Below are 22,894 nucleotides of genomic sequence, written 5' to 3'. Positions count from 1 at the left end.
TCTGGTTTATGTAAGTGTCGAACCTTTCTGACATTTTTCAGACCTAGAGAGATCATCATGTTCATCCTCTGTAGCCTCTCCTACTTCAAGCCAACTAGTTGTAGCTCAGCTATCTGGTAAGCTTTAGAAAAGATTCCAATCTAAAATAAAACACCAAAATCACAAAAATCACCATAACTTTCAGAATTTTTAGGACAAAAGATTTCCTTATTACTTGACTTCTTCCCTTCCCAGTTCAGTCCCAAATTCTTGTTATTTCTATTTCTAGTCATTATGTGTGATATCTTCCCCACCTACAGACCAGAGCCCTCGCTGAAATTTCTGTTCCTGAAGTGGGTAGCTTTTAGGGATAAACCTTCATTCATCTTTCTCTCTCAGACTTAAATTGACTGAGCTCTTAAAGTCTCGCTCCAAGTAATGCATCTTTCTGACCTCTTCTGAAAATGTTTGCAGCTTCTTTCTGAACCTCTAGTGTTTTGAGTGATCACTTCTGAATTTTAGATACCAGAAGAGAGCGCACACACCGCTGCATTGATGCCAAATAGGGGAGAGAACTTTTTGTTTGTTTTTTTTCCTGGCCGATATTCCCCTGCTTGGACATCTTAAGGATTGCTTCAGTTCTCAGTAGCAATGCTGCACTTAGGCAATTGTTTGTTCCTCGCGCTTCTTGCCAGGGTGCCTTTCAAGTCAGCACAGATGACTGCACTCCTTGGGTTTGGCTACATGGCCTATCGCCTCGGTTCCTAGATCCCTTCTGTGCCTGCTGACGGAGGGAGGGCAGCTGCTTTTTTCATTGATTTCCTCTGTGCACAGATCTAAGGCTTCTGTCTGAGAACTTTGTTGCTCTTCTTTCAGGCTGTTGATAGGAGTAGCAAGTAGAAGGCCAAAAATTAGTGCCCGTGGGGCCTCCGACTTGTTCTTCTTAGATCATAGTTATGTTGAAACTTATGGCCTAGTTTATTGTAACTTGATTAATAATTGTGCTTCTTTGCTTATACTCATTTCTTTGTTAATGTAGGAGGTGGTAAGTCAGAAACCCTACAGAAGTGCTTTTTCATCAGTGCTCTTTTTGCTCCCTTCCAAATGAGCCTGTAATCTCTTTGAAAATACGGAACCCAACAATCTAATCTCCATAAACCATGTTACTGCTTCTGTGTTAATTATCAAATGAGCTAATGTGGTACTTTGGAATTGTCGTCAAATTTATAGGATCATAATTACCTGGCTATTTTTTTTATATTTGCCTTTGAAATCATCCTGGTGTTCTGATTGCTTTCAAAAATCAACACCGCTTCTCAGCTAGCTCTTCTAAAATCCTTGGATACAAATTGTGAGATTCTTCTGATCTTAAGTAACGTCTGATGATGGCTCTTTTATGACGGTATTCAGTTTCAGTCAAGAAGTCAGATGACATTTCCTGTGCCAAAACCAGTATGCGCATTTACTGAATGCTTCTGCCTTCTCTGGGTGGTGATTGACGCGTGGGTTTTTGTTCAGGGTTTGACCTGAGCTATTTTTGAAATGCAAAGGTTTCCTTTTGTTTGGGGTAAATTTATTTTATTTTTTTAAAAATGTATTTTAGGCTCCTTGCTTTGATTCCCCGAGTCTTTCTAATTCTGTCCTTGTAATTTTATTTCTGTCTTCTGTTATCTCCCAGTAGGTAATGTTCATTCAGTTCACTGGTGAAAAAGGGAAACTGCCTAGTAAACCAGTTCATAAATTTTTGGATTTTGTCCCTTGTTCCCCCTGGCTCTTAATGATTAACTTTTAGTGAAATTAATCTTTCAGAAAATTACATGAGGAATCCATGTTACTCATTCAAATTTACCTATTTATGTACGAACAGTGTAATCATGACACACAACTGCCAACTTGATCAGCTGCTCTTTGTTAATGAAGTTCCCCAAAATTTCCCTTACTGTGTGCAGGGGAATAATTAGAAAACTGTCATCTAGAGCTGTGCTTTCTGCTGCTGACAGCATGTTACCTCAAGCATGTGTTGCTTACACATGAAGCAGCTGAGGACTTCCAGACCTCTTTCTTCTTTTAGATGTCATTAACAGGTATTTTGGAAGCCAGGTGTTTTGTTCTGTAGTTTAATCTGATGGGCTGCATCACATCCTGGCAGATAACTTCTCTTGTGCTTTCTGTTAAGGCATTTGTTTAATAGATTATTCAGATCCTGTGACCTCAGTTATAGATGAGTGAAAAACACCAGTGCGGTTCTGATAGACTTCCATCACCTTCTGGTCACTCATTTCTCCATAGGTAGCTGTGACAGTAGCTGGTTGTTACCTGTTTCACGTGTCAGGAGCTACATCCTGCTGTGTAGGGTTTCCATGGAAGTAACTGGTTGACTGTATTGAACATTCAGCAAATAAAGGTGAAAGAGTGCAGAGGAGCCTCAGACTCAGGGAGAAGTAATCAATATTGACTTAATATTGAGCAATATCTTCATAGGAGGTGGCAATGAGAATTAAAACAGATCAATGAAGATATTCGAACGAAGTGGAGACAGAGCTACATGACCTCAGATGCTCTAGAGAACTTGTTGTAGGCCTTTCTTTTAGGACGTAAGGCCTAAAACCTAGTTAACATCTGGTGGGATGACCTGTGTGCATGCTAGCAAGGAGCAGTGTATTAATTGGAGGTAGGAAGGAAGAGGAGGTAGGTGAAGTCAAAAGGAAGAACAAATGGAGGAGTTCGTAGACAGCACAAAGGATTGAGGTTGCATTCAAAATACAAAGAAAGCAGAAGTAAACATCCTATTCTTTGTTTCTGCCATTCCAAACGTATGAAAGAGGAGGAACGGGGTTTATATGTAGTTGAAAGAAGTAAAGAATCATAGATCTCTGACTATATGTGAGTTAATGTGCATTTGTACTGCTCAGTCAGAAGCTAAACAGCTGAAGGGATGTAGGACAGACATAATTTTGGACGTTCTCCAGGCCCATTCATTAGAATGTATGGTGGGAGTTGTGATCAATAGCAAAGGAAGTCTTTCATGGTCTCTACGGGTTGGAGTGAATTTTATTGACTGACAGCTACATTTAGGCACTAGTGAAAAGTATACGTGCGGTGCGCTTGCAGAAGGGTCAGCTTAGAGCTGGCGATAGGAATCTGCAGCTGGTGGGGTATTTATGTGAGGAAATGCTTGTCCAGGAGTAGGATCCATTGTCTCACCTGGGTAAACATTTGCTGACGTGTTGTTTTTTTTTTGAGAACGTGCCTCTTGTTCCAAAACAATATGAATATTTCATTAAAACAACACTGATCCAAATTCATTTTGGTTTAATTGGTGAATTGTGTGAATAGAGCATGGAACTATGTTCAGCTTTTTTTGAGTGCACAAAATGTAATTAATACTCATCTTGAAAGGGTAAGTGGCATTGGCATTGGGTAAAATGATGACTTGAGCCATGCTAAAGTTTTGCCAAGATAGTGGAAAACAGAGCTTGCTATGGTGCTTTAATAAACTGTAGTCTTGTGAGTGAAATATGTTCTTTTCTTCCCAGAAACTGATTAGTATTCTCTGCTCTCAAACCACTAACTTTACCTAATTCTTGTGGTTTGTCCTGTTTAGAAATCATGTGCTGGAAGATGGAAAGTGAGCTGGAAAGATCAGAGCATTTGGGAATTAAAATGTCTGGATTTTGTTTTCAGTTGCACATCAGCCCTCTGGATTATCTTCTTTGTCAAGAACGCCCCCGAATACTGATGTTCACATGTTAAGCATGAGAACAGCACGGGGAAGTGGTTTAAGGGTTTGGATGTATCAAGAGCAGATACCAGTGTGTTAGCGATAGCTGTTTGTTCTTACTTGTGCTTCTATCTTGGGTGTTAAAAAGGTGCTTTTCTTAGATGGTGGTTGGGCGGTCACATGAATCTGCTGTTTTGTTAGAGCCATCAGCACCAGAAGTCAGCTTCTTTTGGACAAACAGTAGTGACTGTTCTCATGTGAGCTTGAAGAGCTGTTTAGTATTTTGGTGCTTGGTCCTTCCTTCCTTCCTTAGTTTTTCAAGTTTGTGTTGCAGTTCTATTGTAGACCTTCTGCAAGCAAAGGCAGTGAGAGAGTTGTGTGTTGGACAGTGCCCGCCTATCTGCTGGGGCCACCAGGTCTGACAGTCTGAAACCAGGTGAAGGTAAAACAGATGAGATGAAAACTCTCAGCTTCTCATTAAGACTTGCTGTGGTATAATGACTCCTGGTGTTTGCTGTTGGGACTCCCAGTTTGCAGCTAGCAAGGATTGCTGGAAGAGGATGCTTCCAGTAGCTTTTGGCATGCTAGGGCTAAAACTCTATTTCCCAGAGCTGTTCGAGTGAACACATTGGTATGCTGTTTGGCTGGCAAGTCAATTCTTGCTGTCCAGACACTAAAAACTGGGATAACCGTGCTGAACCGGGTACAGTCTTCTGAACAGCGTGGGTATGTATGTAGCCCAGCGAGCAGCAAAACCGGCTTGGGGCCCCTGGATGCTGCTGTGATACTAATACGAATAATACATGTTGTTTGCACGCTTTGTAAAGTACCCAGGTGGGTGTTCACTGGGCAAGATCAAAGCTCTCAAAGGTGCAAGGTGAATTTTCCCTCTACAGCCGCTCAGTTTCAACCGTTCTCTAATGGAATACAACTGAAACTCCAGGGGGTTTATTCTGTTGGGAGTCCTTAGGGTGTTTCTTGGTGGAAGGGGTGACAAGAAGTGTTGGTTGGAAGTGGGAAATGGAGAGAAACATCTTGGAGGCTTAATGCTCTGTGATGTGCTGGTAAAGAAACCAAGTGGTTCTTGGTTTAGCCAATTAATGTCTTCAACAAGTTTTGTTAGGAGCTGTTTTCCATTGTGCTTAAAGGAAATGGAGTAAAGCTGACTGACTTCTCACCAGGGCTCTGGAGATGCTGGCCTGGCAGCAGCAGTGCCAAGTGGGGAAGAATCACCCAGCATGGCCTCAGATGCACGGCTTGCCCTTGTGGTTGAGGAGATCCTGAAGTGGCTTCCAGCTCTGAAGAGTGCCCTTCGAGCAGATCTGAGACGGAGCACTTCAGGTGTTGGCCAGAGACAAGTTTGGTTCTACCTCTAAGACTCCAGGAGTCTGATTTTTGGGAGGGTGGGGGATGAGCCTCATTACCTGGAATCTCAAGACTCTGGCCTTGTGAGCAAAGCTGGAAAAAACAGGTGAGGACAGCAAGGAGGTTACCTTTTAGATAACGAGGATTGCTGCAGGAAAGCAGATGTCACCTATTTATATGTGCTGAGTTAGAATGCTAATGATAGAAAGTCAGGCAAATAAAATGCAGGGCTGTTATCAGAATTGCACTTTCAACTTGTTTACCAAAAAAAGAATTTTAATGTTCTTTCTCTTGCTGGCTTCGTTCCATGTATTTCTTACGGTTATCAGAGAGGAGGGTGAATTTTCCATGCAGCTTTATTCTGGTTCTCTTTTTTCGCCTCTCTAAGCAGATGTTCATCTCTTCCTCCCCTCCCCACCTTTTTTTTTTTTTGCTTTTTTGTCGTTTCTCTGTTTTCTCTTCAGATGTGTAAATCTGCATCTCACCTTCTTGTGAATGTTTCTGGGGGAAGAGATATACCTGCTGTGCAGTGCTTGGCACATAATTGTCACCCTTTGCAGTAATGTGCTTTACTTATTTTTAAATTTGTATACTTGTTTCATGGAGCAGTTAAATGCATAAAAGCAAACAGTTTGTAAGGCTCTGAAAGATAACATAAGAGATGAGTAACAGTTAAGGTGGATTTTTCAGGAGCAAATCACGTCAACCCAACTTACTTTTCTGCATCTTGTGGGGATGGCATAGCAGCAGATGTGTGCATCTTGACTTGGAAATTTTCAAACTGATTTTCTCATGGGCAGCCTTGGAAAATGGTGAACTGCTAGGAATCAATCCCCTGAAAGGCGAACACGGTTGTTTGGTTGTTAGAGCTTAACTGGAAGTTTAAGATAAAATCAGACTGATATATTTAACAGGTTTCTGTGAAGTCTTTCAGCAGGCTTGCAGGTTTCCCACTTTGTTAGATAAGCTCCGTGTAGCACCGTGAAATGGATCTCTTCATGGTGGTCACTCCGTGTTTGAAGGATGTGACAGACTGGCAGAATACTGTTAGGAAACCTTGGCTGAAGTTCAGCTGGGGCAAGTGCAGGGTATTCGCTGTCGATAAGAGCAACCAGGTGTGTAAGTGGAAAGTGGACGGGGATTGGGCAGGCGGCGGCTCCGCAGAGAGGAGTTGAGCACACAACCGGGTCATGAGTCAGCCAGGTTCTTGCGTTGCAAAAGCTGCAAACATTGTGCCGGGGTGTACAAACAAGTGTGTTGCAAGTCGGACGCAAGGAGGTACGAGCTCGCTGGGCAGAGCTCAGGTAAGCTCCCCCTGGAGTGTCTACTTTTGGCCGCCCACGGTGGTGGGACAGGTCCCCAAAGAGAAGTAGCATCTCCGTGGGGGTAACTGGCTTTGCAAAAGCCCTTCCTGTATTTGAGGGTGGAGTGGGGTGAGAGAGGGCAGGAGGGGAGGTATGGCTTAAACTGCAGTAAAGGTGATCCAGGTTACCTATTAGAAAATTCTTTCTCGAGGCATGAGCAGTGAAGGACTGGAAGACAGTCCCTGAGGAAGTCGTGGAAGGAAGCTTTCTTGATAAGCAGATGTGATGGGCACCTCAAGCGCAGTTTATGCGGAGTTGGTGAATGATTGCTGTGGATCAGCAGGTTCCTTCTGGCTTTTCTTTGCAGGCCTATTTGAGCTGCAACCCGAGCTATCGGAGCCAAAGGACAATAAATACCAGCGTGCGCTTGCAAAATGGCTAAAACTTTGGTCCTATGGCAAACAAAACCAGACTTTGAACAAGAGGGTTTCTTTTCTGCGCGCGGGGCTGCAGGAGGCTCTGCCGCTGAGCCTCCTGGCAGCAGGACCCTGCCGCATGAGGCCAGCCCACGTTTCACCTCGGTTGTCCCAGCCCCGGCAAAGGCTTTGCTTCTGCATGCACGCGAGCAGAAGCATTCCGCGTGGGTTGGTTTGTAGCACACTTTGTCACTGCTGCTGGCTTTTTTTTCTTGCCGGGTGTGCGCCTAAATATCCGTTTGCTGCTCTGCAGGCTGTACAGGCAGTTTTGTTTCTTCAGTTACGGGAAAATACGGGGGAATGCTTGATTCTGGTAATACGAAGAACGCTGCGTGTAATGCCACTTAAGTTAATCAGATGTAGGAATAAGTACTTGTTCTGGTCATGCAGCACATTTTATTGCTGAGCTGTTTGCATCTGGAAGGGAGTATTTCTGTTAACAATGATCTAAATGAAAAATTGTTGGCAATTTTGTGTCAAAAAACCCCAAACATGCTCAGTGTTTTCTATGTATTTTCATAGTTTTTTCTTCCTCTGTGATATTGAAATATACATACTGATTTAAGTCTTTACCCTTTTCTGCACCATTCTTATTGGTGACCTTTCTTATGAATGTATTTTAATTATTTTCATATCTCTTGCTTCCCAGGAGACAAAGATGGCAGCAAAGTGACTACAGTAGTGGCAACTCCTGGACAAGGTCCAGACCGACCACAAGAAGTTAGCTACACAGACACCAAGGTGATTGGAAATGGATCTTTTGGTGTTGTGTATCAAGCCAAACTTTGTGATTCGGGAGAGCTTGTGGCCATTAAGAAAGTCCTGCAGGATAAGAGATTTAAGGTAAGAATATGCATAACTTCAGAATATTTTTCGTGAATCTTATCTTGTTTTCCATTTCTTTGATGACAATCTTTTTGATTTTTTTAATTTGTTTTCATTGGAGCACATAAACACAAAAAAAAATTTCCAAGACTAAAGATTAAACAGATGGTTTATGATAAAGGAATATAGTTTAACTTGAAATTCAGTGAGTCATTGCTGTTATTATTTGCATTAGTGCAAAACAGGAAGCTAAAAATCTTGATTTGATGTTGTGGTGCTGTTCCCTGGTTGCAGACTGTGTTCTGTAGACAATGAACTGGGGAAACAAGGGAAAAGCTTGTCTTATACTTACTTTTTTCTCGCTTAGACTCTCCTCCAGTCTTTAGTAATTAATCTGCTGGAAGGAACGGAAGCCTTTGGGCTTTGTTCTTGGTTGTTGCATCTCTAAAATAGAAGGCTGTACTTGAGTAAACCAAGAAGTCCGCAGACCAAGCAAGAAGGTAACAAATACTGAGCTGAGGGCAGTTTGGACTCAAGGAGAGTTACTTCCCTTTATCTGATTGATAAATGTGATCTGTTGTGAAGGTTTCCAGACTAGTGAATCGTTGTTCTAAACGATAAGTAGTTTTTCAAAAAGTCCATCTCTGGGTGATACTTAAACCAAATAAAAGTTAAGGACCATTAGCAGCCTCATTGCTACTGTTACTTCCCCTGCTAGATGCTTGGTGTGCTTGACTGCTTTCCCTTATATCTAAGTAGCCAGCAGATAAACTTGTGCAAGAGTGAATGATAGCAAAGGTAACTGGTTTTACCATCTGAAATCAAAGGCACAGGTTTTAGCATCTGGAGGACGTAGCTTTCATGGCTACAGAAGCATACGGCAGCAAAAATTTTATAAATACTTCTGAAGGCTAGTGGATGACGTTTTTACCGTCTCCTTCACAGTTGTCTCATTTTTTTCAGTAACATTTAATGCCCAGCTAGCTTCACTGGTTGTGTTTGTAATTTGTATCCTGTTTGGGTAGCAGAATCATTCTTTTGATGTGTTTTGAATTAACTAGTGTATGCCTCTTCCTTGAGTCTTGAAATTGATGCTGTCACCACCACAGGCATCAGCATATCACAGATACATCAGCTAAAGTGTGGAAGAGGAAAGCTATTTTTAAATTAACCTAATCATGTGGCATTGTTTAACTTCTAATTGAGAGAGGTGTGTAAAGTTCTTGCATTGTTCTTACATCTGTCAGATTTATTTCCGGCTTGTATTATATGTTAGAGGCAATTAGTACTGGGGAAGCGTGCAGTATGGTGTAAGAGCAGATTATTTTATAAGAATGGAAGAGGTAGAAGAATAACAGAAGCTCTAAACCTAGTCATGCTATAAGAAGTTATTTCATCTCTTACCATTGTATAGTTTTAGATAGAAGGCCAGTACATTTCCCTTGCCCTGTCATGCTTGGTGGATGTCAACTAGTGCTTTGGACCGCAGTCTTTGATTTTATAGCTTTTTTAATCTCTGGACTTTGAGGTTGGGTAGAGTGTCAAAAAGATAATTTTTTTTAATGCCTAATACAGATTTATAAACAAATGTCTTTGGTTTTCTTTTAGTAGTTGATTCAGTGGCATTTTGCTATCTTACTATTACATAATGTTTCTTGAATTGATTAGGAAGAAAAAAGGCGTCTTGAATATTAGCCCAACCGTACATTATCATGTACCTTTGCTTTCAGCTCCCTAGTTTTTCCCCATCATTCATCAGTGTAGTCCTCCCTTTACTTTTTACATTCTGATCTGGAAGTGCATGTTCTGTTGGCTGAAGGTGTGCGTTCCTGCAGGTTGGATGAAAGCCTCTGCCTGGACAGATTTGGAAGCTGGAGACATGTATCTTATATCAAGAATAGCATACAATTACTTCAGAGTATGCTACTCTTTGGGAACATCTCATCTAGGTTGTGAATGCTGGACTAAATATTTTGCCAGGGAACTGTGAATGCCTGGTGCCCATACGGTTTGATCACATCTTAGAAGCAGACCATTGCTTCCATTCAGAGAGCTCAGTTGTGGTGTGCACCTCAGCTGGGATGCGGCTGCCTCAGCATGGCAGCCTGCATTGTGGTCTCAGCTCTGGTGACTGGAGTTCCTTAAGAAAGCATCCACTTTACTGTCATTGATGGACACCCCTGCTTCGATAGCCATGAGGAAAACCCTATTGTAGGCAGTGGAAGGTTGGTAGTTGTTTGTTTGCCAGTTTTAAATCAACTTCCTCAGCTTCAGAGGGAAGAAAGGAAGTGCTTTAGAGACGCTTCTGCACTAGTCGCGGTGTTGGAGATGCATCAGGAAAAGAGTAGTGTATAAAAATTAATTTCTGAAGTTTAGATCATCAGTGAGATTTTCAGCTGTATGCTTGTGCTTCAGCTGGTATCTACTTAAGCATGAAAACTTAGTCGTTTTGGACAACTACATCATACTTAGTGAGTGGCTCACAAGACTAAATGCTGACTGCCGCTCATCTGCAAGGCCGTTGAGGTTATCTGTAGTCAGTATGGAAAATCAGATCTATTTATTTAATTTTAAGTTAACAGTTTGACAGGACTAAGCAATGGAGATTTCTGCTTGAAGAACGGCATGAGACAGTTGTTGTTAACAAGCTTTTGGGTATAAATGGTCTCAAATGGCCGAATTTCTGAAGGGCTGTGTCCTGTCTTTCATAGACTAGTGCTGTGTTTCTGCCTCTGTCCTGTAGATATGTAAGAATAGGTCTTCATACAAAACATTGGTAAAGATAGGTGCAGTTAAATTATTTGTAATCTTTGCAAGTGCTTTCATCCACACCTCTCTGCAGGCCCTTAACTGACATAGTCTAATTATGATGCTTGGGAGAAAAAAGCTGGTAGCATAAATTTTCTTGCACTGCTTTTGTTGGTATATTCTTTGGAATATTCTTCAGATGAGAGAGCAACGACTGACTCTTACTTCTACAAAAGTCAATAATAAAGCAGCAGGTGTTAGCACAGATAGGAAATTCTTAGTCTGATTTTTGTGATTTCTGTGGATAGATGCATGAACTGCTAGAAATACCTGCCTGTTGATGGAGAATAAGTACCTAAACTCTGCATATCTGGATTCCAGTGCTTAAGGCTTCTGCTTTAGTACTAGGCTGTCACCCTCAAAATGATGCAGGATTATTAAGAACTCTTCACCTTTTCGGACAATCTAGATTGGGCTTCACATTTCATGGACGTGGACCTCAAGTCTGCAGTAAGAGAAAGCCACATTCTGTACAAGAACCACTCATGCAGTGCAGCCTTTCAAGTCACTACTTAGGTCTAGCACTCGACCTGCATCTGCCCTTGGCTTAGTTGACTGAATTTCTCAAGCTCTGGAAGACCTGGCTATTTGAGAGAACATCGAACTAGGTCCCAGTCAGTCCTGAAACATGAAGGCCTGTGTTGATAAAGCCACTGAATAGTGGTCAGCGCTCTTTCTTCTGTTTATCTTTGGGAATAATATATGTTGTGACCATTTACACATTGTTTTTTTTGTTAATTATGTAAAATTTCAATGTTAACCTGAGTCTCGCAGCCCACTAAAGCAGCAGGATGGAAAAATAAGTATATGTTGGGGTTCTGGTTTCTCTCTTTCTCTGCTGGGTGTGTGTACTTCTGTGAGCTGTTTGAAATGCTTCTGAAAGAAAAACAGTTTTATTTCAGTTCTGGCCTCAAATATATCAAGCTGCTAAGTATAAAAAGATCATTTTTCAAAGTACTCTGTATCCACTGTTTGTGTTAACTTAATTACAGCAACTTTGATCGTAGCATCTCACATGAAAAATGTAAAACCACGAGGAAGAATTCCCATTTAAAAATGACTAAGTGTTTAGGTTCTTAAGTTTTGTTAACTTCTGAGGAGACTTTTTCTGTTTAAAACGTTAAAAAAATCTAACATTGATCCAGTTTTTAATAGGTTTTGTTTCTGCTTGTGGTTGAGGATGTCATTCTGTAGACATGCATGTACAAAAATGTGGACCTGTTGACTAATGAGATTTGTATCTTTTGCTCTCAGAATCCCAGTGGTTAACAGACCACTGTGAGTCCAGCTTCAAATCAAGTTTAATTGGTTCCACTCCTGGCTACCCTCCCTGGCTCTCCATTATCCTTGGCTGTTTAAGATACAGCAGATAGCAGCGTTATATTGGAAAATATGCTGCATTTTCTGAGGGCTTCAGTCTACTGAGGTCACTGTTAATGTAGTTGATTTCTCTTGACAAGGGTTGTGCACAGTGATCTGATCGAGTTAAAACAAGTCTTTTCTGTGGTATGTAAGCCTGGGCTGCAGACAGTCCTGTCTACAGACTGACGAACGAGGGCTTGACAGCCAGCTCCCTGATACTTGTTGGGAAACCCAGTTGGAAAGTTTTAAAGGAGGAGAGATCATTTTCTCTTCAGTGCAGGTTTGGTCACCATTTGCCAGGTTCAGACAGGATGCACGAATCATCTTCCCTTTTTAATATTTTAGCAAGTCCATCTTCTTTAGCAAGTCCTATTCCTATGTACTGTAGCTGTGCCATGAGAATATGAAACGTATAGCTGAAGAGAAGCCATCTCTGCTGCTGAAACTTGAGATACCATGTAGGACTCTGCGTTGCTTCATCTATATGTGCCAGAGCTGTCGACCCTTTCAAGCACACGGGGTTTGGGTGAAGTACTTCATGCCTTTCTAGGAACTGGGATGTGATCACAGAAGTTGTAGAATGGACACTGTCTTCATCTTCAGTCAGTTCTTTAACTCTCAAATTAGGGTAAAACACAATGTAGTGGTTGGACCTGCTCTGGTGTCCTCGTGATCATGTTTCTCGGTGACCTCTTGTCATGTGCCTAGGTTTCCACAGAATTAAAGGTGGTACTTTTTTTTTGTTAATTTGTGTGTGAGCCAGTCTAGCACTCTCATATCTCCATCTAAAGACTGCTGAATATTTAAACATTAATATGAAGGCCTTCTCTCAACAGAATATATTTTTTTAATTTACGCTATCTCATTTCCAAAGACTTCCTAGTTGAAGTTGGAAGCATCCATGTGATGAAAAATCACCAAGGCAAGACATGGTGATGAAAAATAATAACATTTAAACGCCTTTCTTCTAAGTCTTTGAGGACTTGCACATCTTAGCTACTTTGAAGATCTGAGGGATAATGAATCACTGTTCATAAGACCATTATGGAGGTGGCACTTTTAAATGGATGTCTTAATTTCGTTAAGTAGCTAGAAAGAGCACTGTGAACAACAGTTCACTCTTCTGACTACTTTAATGTGATGTCTTCTGTTTATATCACAAAGGGGGGAAGGAAGGCTGAAAATATTTTCCTGTGACATTAACTAATATTACAAACGTCTGTAAAACTGGCAGAAGGAAGATAATTGAGCTTGACTGGAAGCCTTTTCAAAACTATCCCTCAAGCCCTTCCTATCTCCATCTGAAGGGTTGCTGTCCCTTTTAAAGACTGGGGCCATCAGATACGATTTGCAGAATCAGAGATGCCTGGGCATGTGTTCAGGATATTTTTCCATGTTCTGAAGAGCTGGAGGGCTGTGTTCAGTTCCAGAGTGTTTCTTCAAGTCTGTACTTTAACTCTTGTATGGAGGCCAAATTTGTAGCTGTAGTCCAGCTTACTTTAGCCAGATTAGCAGAGATGTTTACAAAGATAATAGCATTTCTTACAGCAGCGCTGGATCTGTCTCTCGAAAGCTAGCTTATCTGAGCCGATTCTGTTATTTGGCTGTAATTGCGGTTGCATTGCTTTCTTGTTCACTTTCTTGTTCACAGTGCACTGAAGAGGCTGGATAGATACCTAAACTCTTGCTCACGAGTTTGTATTTCGTTCCATTTCCCAATTTTCACAAACACCGAGTATTGCTAGCAAAAGCAAAAACCAGTTTGTACCCTGCCTTTGGCAAGTTTTGAAGTGAGCAGTGTACTGCTCCTTGTATGGCCAGGGATGTTCCAGCTGATAATCGTATGGCCCTAAGAGACCTCAGAAACATCTCCTTCAGTAGGTGTTGTATTTAAGTCTGTATCATAAAATTATTTGTAGTTGTGTTAGGACTGTTTCTACAGATGTTTTCTAATCTGACGAATTGGATGCGTAGTAGGTGTTAAGGCAAGATAGATGTTGAGTTTGGCACATGGAGATGAATTGGAGTTTGTATGAAGGGCACTGATTTCAGTTTTCTTTCTTAGCCGGTCTGTTGGACTGAAAATTGCTGCTTTGGGAATGCAGCATCAGCCAGCTGCAGTTTCCCTGGCGGAAGAAGAGGAAGTGTTCTTCATCTGTAGACGTGGTTGTGTGTGCTTGTAGAAATGTGTATTCAGGTGGAAACCGATACAAGGAGAGAAATACCTGCCATGAGAATGTGTTCTTTGGGAAGGGAGGAGTCAATCCTCAAAGGTTAGGTGGTGGTTGTTTTTTTTCCCCCACTTCATGGATGCTAGCATGAAGCATCTCTATAGATACACTGCAGTTCGTATGCTGCATTTATTTTGGATTTTGAGCTTTTATATTTCCACAATTTTTCCTGTGTCACACCCTAGGCTGGGGCCAAACACATGATTTAAAACAAGATAGCCATTTGAGGTCAACTTTCTACCCTCTCTTCCACACCTAATCCGTATCTTGAGATCAAATGTAAACCTATCTGTCCTTTGTGTATATGCTGACTGAAAAAAAGGTCATTAAGATATATTAGCTTTTTATAAAGTCTTTTACCTCATGGCCCAGATACTTTATGTAGCTGCTGTAGTTATGATTGTGGTTTTTTTATTGTCTCTCATGTCTAACAAAAAGTGGGTTTATACATCTGTTGTTCATGAAATATACATATATGTGTATATATTCCATGAAATATATATTCCATAAAATTATATTGTAAGTGTATGTATAATATGATATGTATGTGTATATATGCATGTATACATATATATGTGTGTGTATTCTATATATATAAAATACATTATATATTATACACACACACACGTGTGTATATATATATATATATTCTTAAATTAAGCTGGAGACTGCCTTGAGACAGAGAGGTTAAAAAAAGACGAAAAATACCATGGTCAGGATGCTATACTGAAATCATGAGACCAAGAGCGGAGATTAAAGTTTAAAAGAATTCCAAACGTATTAAGGTATGGAAACGTGTAGTTTCAAGCTCGGAAATAGCTGTAACTCTGCCACGTACTGACAGCATACCGTAGCTATGTGACTGCAGTTAAAGATGCTTCAAAATGCCTGATCTTGGTCACTTTAAATTCCATTCTGCAAGACACTTTTTTTTTTGTCCTTTCCAACCATGCCACTTAAGTGCCTGAGAAGGAATGGTATGGAAAAAAGAAAGCCCCGCACGCAGTAGGCATAAGCTGTTTTTCATTCTTATTTGTAACTCCTGAAGGTGTGTTCTTCTGAGTCACACCTTCTGCCAGCAGGGAGCTTTGTTCAGGGCACGTGTTCGTAGGTAGCCAAGGTGAAAGGGAACTTTAAAATTCCCTGGTTTTTGGGTGCCGGAATGGTGTTCAAAAGCGGTTGTAAAATACTTATGTCTCTTCCGTGTATTTATGGAAAAGATCTGTGATAGCCTTTCAGGACTACCACCATGAATACTATGCATCTCTCCTTTTGAAGTTCAGTGATTCACTGCTGCTTGTGGTTTCATCTAAATTCTAAGCTATTTTTTTTCCATCTTGCCGTTCTAGCTAAGACAACAAGGCGGAGTGTAGGCATGCGTAATGCTCCTGAGAGCTGGATAACGCTGCTGTTGTGCAGAGCTCGGGTATTGAAACAGGCGTGGGGTGGAAATGGTGTCCCAGTGGGAACCTTCTACACCTGTCTCCCAGTTGAGAAGAAAAGTATTTTGTAGGATATAAATAGAGGATTAGCTGATCCTTGTTGAGATCAAAATGGTGCTTTTGAGACCGCTTAGATGTTTGGTGCATGCAGTTACTTCAAGGCTTTCTATTGTACCATTGTGTATTCTCTTATAGAAGTCACACAGCATGAGATTGCCTGGTCGCAGAAGATTTAGCTTAAACGCTTTTCACGTCCAACAGTGTTACGTACCTGTGGCTCTCACTTGCTGACTTTCATTCTCATTTGGTTAAATTATCTTTGGTGCAATGTGCCCTTCTTAAGGTGTGCTTGGAGTATGTTGTCAAATGATTTGTCTTCGTTTTTTTGCTAGTGAACACAGATTTTTACCTTTAAAATACTACGCTACTAGAACTCAGTACTTTTATTTTTTCCAGTATTCTGATGAAGTGTGAGAGACAGGAAGGACAGAAGAGACCCGTGGGCTGCTCAGTGGAGGTTTCCTAAAGTAAGGAGATGGGACAGGTCTTTTGTGCATGGAGCTCCCAGGCCACTGAGCTGTACCGCCCAGCACTGTCTGCTAGCTCAGTCCATTCAGCTTTATTTAAAACCTTGTAAATGAGCTGCCTTTTATCCCTAGGTCCCTCCTTGAAGAGGGATAGCTCAAATAAAGCAAACAAAATGAGGAGGGTTTCAGGAAACATGGAAATCAGAATAATTTTTGATTGCCACTTCGTTTTCTTGCATAGATCTGACATTTTAGAGCAAACCGACATGCTCCTCCTAGGAAGCTTGCAAAGCTTTAGGAGCCATGTAACTAACTGGTGAGCGTTTCCTTTGCTACTAAAGGCAATAGGCAGTGCCCACTGCTGCTCTGAAAAGTTAGCACCAAGACATGAGAAAATAATGAAAGGAAACTATTTAAAATGTTTTGTCAGGCCTCTGTAATGCAGAGACAGAGGCGCTTCAGACTCTGTAGGGCATATTCTGGAATTAGCAACCCTGCCAGTTTTTCCTGTGACTTGGATGCTTCCTGTTCCTGGGTACAACTGAGAAGATGAGATGTGAGTGACAAACAGGCTTATTTTTAGGCTGCATGATACAAGGAATCACTTTTCTGCTATTTTACGTAGCGCTTTTTTGAGAAAACCTCGTCTTGGTTTTGTGTCCTCCTGAGGTCATTCCCGCATGTTTTCTGTCTGCATTATGCAGTGAAGTTTGGCAAGTCCAAGGCTAAATTTAAGGATGGTGAAGACAATGAGGTTTTGTTGGACGGCCTTGACTTCTGTATGATCTACTGCAGCAAGTTAAGCTGGATCTGAATTTTATTTGAAGGACTTTGTAAGATAGGATCATGTAATAACCCAAAATAAGAAGTACTCATGGAAAGATAATGAGAAACTTACTCCACTAAGGAAAATCCTATTTATTGATGCTTTTGTGTTGCATTGATACTTGTTTTAAAATATAAGGAGTGATGCCAGTAAAGAGGTCATCGTGAATTCTACTGTTTTTTGGGCAGGTGAAAGGAAGATACCCACTCAAAATCCAGTTCTTCTTCTTTGGAGTGAGATTCAAGGTGTGGTGTATCATATTTTTAAATACATGTTACAAACTCTTAACTAAGTAGAATGCAGTCTCCTTTCTTCAGGGTGGGTTTTTGTTTGTGGTGCCTGGAAGAGTGAACTGGGGTGAGTAATCAAGGCTCCTACATGTGTCATGATGCAAATACCTGGACTATATACATCTATATTCCATAGTTCTTCTAAAATTTGAAGCCCAACCTAATTGTTACAGACCCAACAAAGGTGTTCATTCCACCTCTTGGTTTGTGATGTTCCTTTGAAAGCCCAGGCCTGGTGATTAGAGTGCTGAGTACTCAGCTAAACAGTCAAAATACAAACAGCCTGTCTGAGTCATTGAAGCTTAACAATGCATATGTAAAAGAACAGCTGGATCTAATTTTGATTTTTTTAATTCGAGAAGCACTCTGATGTCAGAGAGCTAGATTGTACTTCCCTTTTTTTTTCCCCTCTAAATTTTGCCAAATGAGAAGGAGGACAGAATATCTGACTTGATGTCTTTTTAGGATCTGTCTGCTTCTGTGTTACTCATTTGAAGATACGTCTGAGGATCTGTTTATCAGACTGAGCTCGCTGGCCCTTGTGCATTCATTTGAGTGTAATGTCACCAGAAAAATGAGTCATAAAGGTTGTACCAAGTTTTTTGGACTTGAAAACAGGCATCTCATTTATACTAGATGGCTGTAGCAATGCAAGCATGTTGATTGATTGTAAATGAAATCATTTGTTGCAGGCTACTTAGTCCCTGAAATGGGACAGTGCAACTTAGCTATTTATCTGGAGGCTTTGGTGGGGCAGGCTGCTTCCTGAGCTCCAAGCCACGCTGTTTGCCAGTCGTGTTGCTCCCTTTGCAAGTGTACAGAGGAATTTTTTTTCTTCCCTCTCCTCCCATCCCAACTGTATTTTTTTAAAAGTTGAAATTCATAGTGGACATTCATGTTGCTTGTGTGAACCCAGTAAGGCACCTTAGTGGGGAAGTTTGGTGTTTCTGGTGAGTAATAGGGAAGCTTTAAAAAGATGTGTTGCTGACTTCTTTTAGAAGGGCAATTAGTAAGAACCAAGCGTGGAAATGTGGAAACTGGCACAGTAAAGTTTGCTGCTCCAAAACCTAGTGCATGGGCTAGGTAATGGTAGGAAGATTGAGTTCAGTGTTGTACATAGATGTACTTGTTTTTCCTTTCTGACCTTGAGCAACTGTGTGAGCATATTTCAGATTGAGTCTGACCGGGAGCAACAGGATGTAGAGCAGGGAATCTGGGGTGAGCACCAATTTCTGAAGAATTCCTAAGGACAAATACTTACTGTTTTCCTTTGTGGTGCCCTGTTGGACATACTTTTTTAATAGTGAGCAATTCTGAGTTATAAAATTATAAGGTGGTAAGAGCTGATAATTTGTAGTTAAGGCAATGACATTATATATTTTTAACCTACAAACTTTATATATATATGTGTGTGTGTGCGCTTTATTATTTTTAGGTTAGATTCTTGTGTTAGTGCAACATCACAGTAAACTGTACTAGAATTACATTTCTGTGAGACCTAGGGGCTTCCTTGATTACACTAGGGTTATTAACACTCCTCACTTGTCATTTAGGTACCTGCAAAAAGCAACAGCATGAGAGCGTAGGAAATAAAAATGCTCTTTCCCCAGAGTGCTAGAAACCACAGTAGGTGATTGGAGTGAGCGTTTGAAGAGCCAGAGCAAATAGTCAAGGACTTGGTACAATGCATGCTTTTTTCTTTTTTTCTGAAAAGTCAACATAACTTGGGAAAGGGCAGAAAAGGACGTGGTTTGCAGATAATATGATTGATTTCCTCATAGGCAATGACTCTGCATCTGTAACAGTGCATAACAGGCATAAAGGTTATCTGCTTTCACGTAGGGCTAACAGCTCTAGTAGGACAAGAAAGTAGTATGAAATGCAGGAAAACTAGGGCAAGCTGAGGGTTGCCTGGAGTGTTGGAGGCATAACAGGCTCTGTGTACTCGTTGAGCAATTTTTGTGGCAGCATGAAGGCCATCAATTAACAGGAAGGATAAGCAGTGCAAGGACTCTTGTTTTGGGTTCACCTGATGAGTATCTCTGGGAAAGGGTCCGCCTTGCTGGTGAGAACATCCCGTACCTAGCACACATGCACTGTGCTGTGTGCAGGCAGTGTAGAAAGTCCCTTCCTGGTGGAGCACTGAGCTGTGGCATCCTGTCCTACTGGCTCGTCTACATGGATCTTTGTATAGGTAATGAATCCGTAGGTGACTTTGTGAGTAGATTATGTGCTTTCACGGGGAATTAAGTTCAAGTGAGACCTCTCTGAATTCAGTTGTCCACCTAAACCGTTGGAAGCTTAACCTACCTTTAAGGTTTATTTGAATTAGATTGTCCCAAACAATCATAACGCACAATATGGTGGCTATGCCCTTATCAGACCTTGTGCACTGTAAACACTAGTGTGTTGGGAGCAGCGCTGTCTTGCCTACATAAGCAGGTAGTGCCACGTCTTCAGAGCGAAGCACCTCTTCGATCTTTTGTGCTGAAGGGGTTTTGAGTGCAGAAGAGTCTCAGGGCCCTATTTTGCCTGAAGCTTGGTTTAAAAAAAAAGTGGAAAAGTTCAGTGTGCAGGGATGGGGTGAGGAAATGAACTTTAGGCACAATCCTGCTTCAGTGAGGCAGCTGATAGTATTTCTTTGCATCTGCAGTGAACATGTTGCTGCTGAATGCTACTATCAGAAGGGGCTATCCTGAGAGCTGCTGCTAAAGGCTGTCTCTGCTCTGGCTATGAAGAACAATATTGCAAACCTTGTTCCCATGACTGTCGATCTAGAGGCAACCTCTAGGCAGGTGAAGTTGATGGCATTTGATCTTTGGTCTCTTCGCTTCTGATAACCAAGAGACTCTTCTATAGCATGCTCATGCTTGAGCACCAACTTTTAGCACCTGCAGCTCCTATGACATAAGGCATTGTAAAGTAGAAGATATCTTCAATTTCTTAAAAATGTATTAAATTACTGCTTACAGGGCAAAGAGGTTTCATATCTTACTTCCTTGCTTCTAACACACCATTATAAATAGTCCATGAAATAAAATAAAACAAAATCTTACAGAGACTTTGAAACAAGTTATGTTTACGTTGGATTGTAGTTATTTTTCGGAGGCCAATTCTGTAATTTTTCTGGGCATCCTCTTCCAGTGCCTCACTACCCTCACAGTAAAGAATTCTTCCTAACATCCAATCTAAATCTCCCCTTTTTTAGTTTAAAACCATTCCCCCTTATCTATCATTATCTGCCCAAGTAAAAAGTTGGTCCCCATCTTTTTTATAAGCCCCCTTTAAGTATTGAAAGGCTGCAATGAGGTCTCCTTGGACACTTCTCCTCTTCAGGCTGAACATCCTCAGCTCTCTCTTACCCTGTCTTCATAAGAAAGGTGCTCCAGCCCTCTGATCATCCTCGTGGCCCTCCTCTGGACCCGCTTCAACAGGTCCAGAGTGAATTTTGCTGTTACTAATCTAGATGTTAATGCTGTGGTTGTTCTAATGTACTGTTTCTCAGAAAAAAAAAAGAAAAAAGATGATGCAAGGAGATAAACAGAGATGCTGCTCTTCATCTCTTTACTGCCCTGGTACTGAAGGGTAATGTGTCAAGCAGAGAGTTTGTCTTGAAGAATAAAGCTTTAGCATGAAGATGCACTATTATATTTGGAACTAAACATCTCTATTTTTTGATTATCTTGAGTGCTTCTCGTAGCAGTAGCTGGTAGCTTAAGAATTTTGTGTTTACCCTTTCCAGTCATCCTCTTTTTGAATGAGTTTTGTCATGCTTAGGTATACCATAGCATTGCTAAGACAGGAAGGACTTCCCTGTAGAGTGAATCACTGTTGGATTCCCTCCCTTGTTGGAGCGTTGTGATCTTGCAGCTGGTATATAACAGTCCTTAAAAGACTTTTGGTTTCATTGGAAGCTATCAAGTGTTCAGGAGATGCTTGGTAGTTTTTTCAGGGTTCTGCTTCAGAAACTTAGTCTGAGAGAACCAATGGGTATATCTTGTTTTGCAGCTGGATGTCACCAAGCTCCATGCTCTTCGTACCTCTGAGTATATCTAGCTTTTTGAATACAGAGCAGAAATACTTAATGGGTTTTTCCACTTACTCAAAACTGCGTGTTTTCTACCTGACTGTGCATACTGTGAATTTTGAGCAAATAAAAAGTTCATGGTTAAGGAAAACGAGCAGGGCAGCTGGTGAGAAATTTGTAGCATGGTGGGGACATTTGCCTTGCCTAGACAAGCCAATCTAATATGGTTACCCGTGGTGTTTGCAAGATCTCGGGCCAGGACAGGTGCTCTGTCTGGCTTGGTTGTCGCATGTTCAGTTTCCTGATGCGATATCTAAAATGCAGACAACAGAAGTTTTTTTTTGTCTGTGTAATGGATGCAGGACGGTTTTGGCTTTTGGGGTAGGCATAAACATCTGTGCTCCTATCGATCTCTCACGTGTATTTGATCGTTCAGTGCTTCAGAATATGGAGCTGGGCAGAGTAAAACACATGCTGCGGCTTCCTGGAAATACACATTTGTGTGGATTGTTCTGTATGCTACAGGTAGATTCAAGTGCATTTTTCACAATGCGGCTTTATGAAGTGCCAAGACTGAGAGAAGACCATTCTTGCTGTTTCTGCAGTTCACTGACTTACTCATTGCACAGCTTTTCCCTTTTGTAACTAGTGAGGCAAGGGTCTGAAAGATGAGCCTTCTCTCATTACCCAGCACCAGTTCATCCCCGCAGCATGTCGTTTCTACGTGGGAGACCTGCAGGTAGTCATCTAGCGGAGGCTAGATCATGTGTATGTGTAAGGGTTGGTATGAGGTTATGCAATACAATATCAAAAGCTGGGAGCAGTGTTAACAACTTCTGTCTTGCCTGTGTAGTTTTTGGGTTATCGAGAGCGTGACATGGGTTTGGCCATCAGCATTTGGCAAAGTAGGAACTGCTAGACTCTCTCTTAGCAGTATTTTGTAGCCTTCTAATAAATTGGTTAAAAGTAACATTCACAGAGGTGGGAAGAGGCATTTCCATGACACAAATTTCGAAGGAGAAAGCCGTCTCTTAAGTCTTTGGAAGAACTGTTACTAATAGGGACTGTAAAGGTAGAACATGCTTCTAATTTGCCTGAGAAGAAAGTTGACATGAGAAACAGAAAACATGAATGATTGTCTCCTGAACAATGGAAAATGAGATCTTACAGTGGGAAGTGTACGGCAAGGTCAGTGTAGGGTTTTGTAACTTGCACTACTGATAACAGTGGATTTTTTAGTGAAGTTACCTCATGAGAATCTCCTCTTATGTTGTAGGATAAACACAAGAGGATGCATTGTCCATTGAAAAGGTGGCAGGTGGTTTAGGAAACACTTCCCTACGTGATTGATGTGACTGACCATTACACAATGTCACAATGTTTTTGAGGCTCCGTGTTTCACAAATACATTTTTGAAAATAGCTAACGGGCTTAGTACGGGAAGTTAAACTTGTGTATCTTCAGGTTTTCAGGTCCCAGGTGACTGGGAACTACTTCTTTGAGTCTTCCTCGGAAGCATCTGATGATAGCTGCTGTTGAGATGGTGTGATGTGGTGCCCATGTTGTCTTTGTTTCCTTAGTCCCTTGGATTCACCAGTTCACCTGTATTTGCTACCGGGTTTCGTGCAAATTCTCTGTTCATTTTAGAAGCAAGATGGGGGTCCAGGACGCTGCTGATGCTGCTCCTCTCTCCTACAGTGGTAGCATCACT

At 41.3% G+C, this 22,894-nt stretch overlaps 1 protein-coding gene across 2 annotated transcripts in view; it reads left to right on the top strand.

Moving 5' to 3' along the window:
- GSK3B (glycogen synthase kinase 3 beta) overlaps nt 1-22,894 on the top strand; it is a 144,780-nt gene that overhangs the window by 47,493 nt on the left and 74,393 nt on the right. For both annotated transcript variants that reach the window (XM_080572330.1, XM_080572329.1), the window contains exon 2: nt 7,495-7,688. In XM_080572330.1, coding sequence (XP_080428456.1) covers nt 7,495-7,688 — 194 coding nt within the window. The remainder of the gene's footprint in view (nt 1-7,494; nt 7,689-22,894) is intronic.

Source organism: Anser brachyrhynchus (assembly GCF_964034855.1).
Source record: "Anser brachyrhynchus genome assembly, chromosome: 1".
Classification (NCBI taxonomy): Eukaryota; Metazoa; Chordata; class Aves; order Anseriformes; family Anatidae; genus Anser; species Anser brachyrhynchus.
Note: the sequence above shows the minus strand (reverse complement) of the source record. Positions and strands in the feature narration are given on the sequence as shown.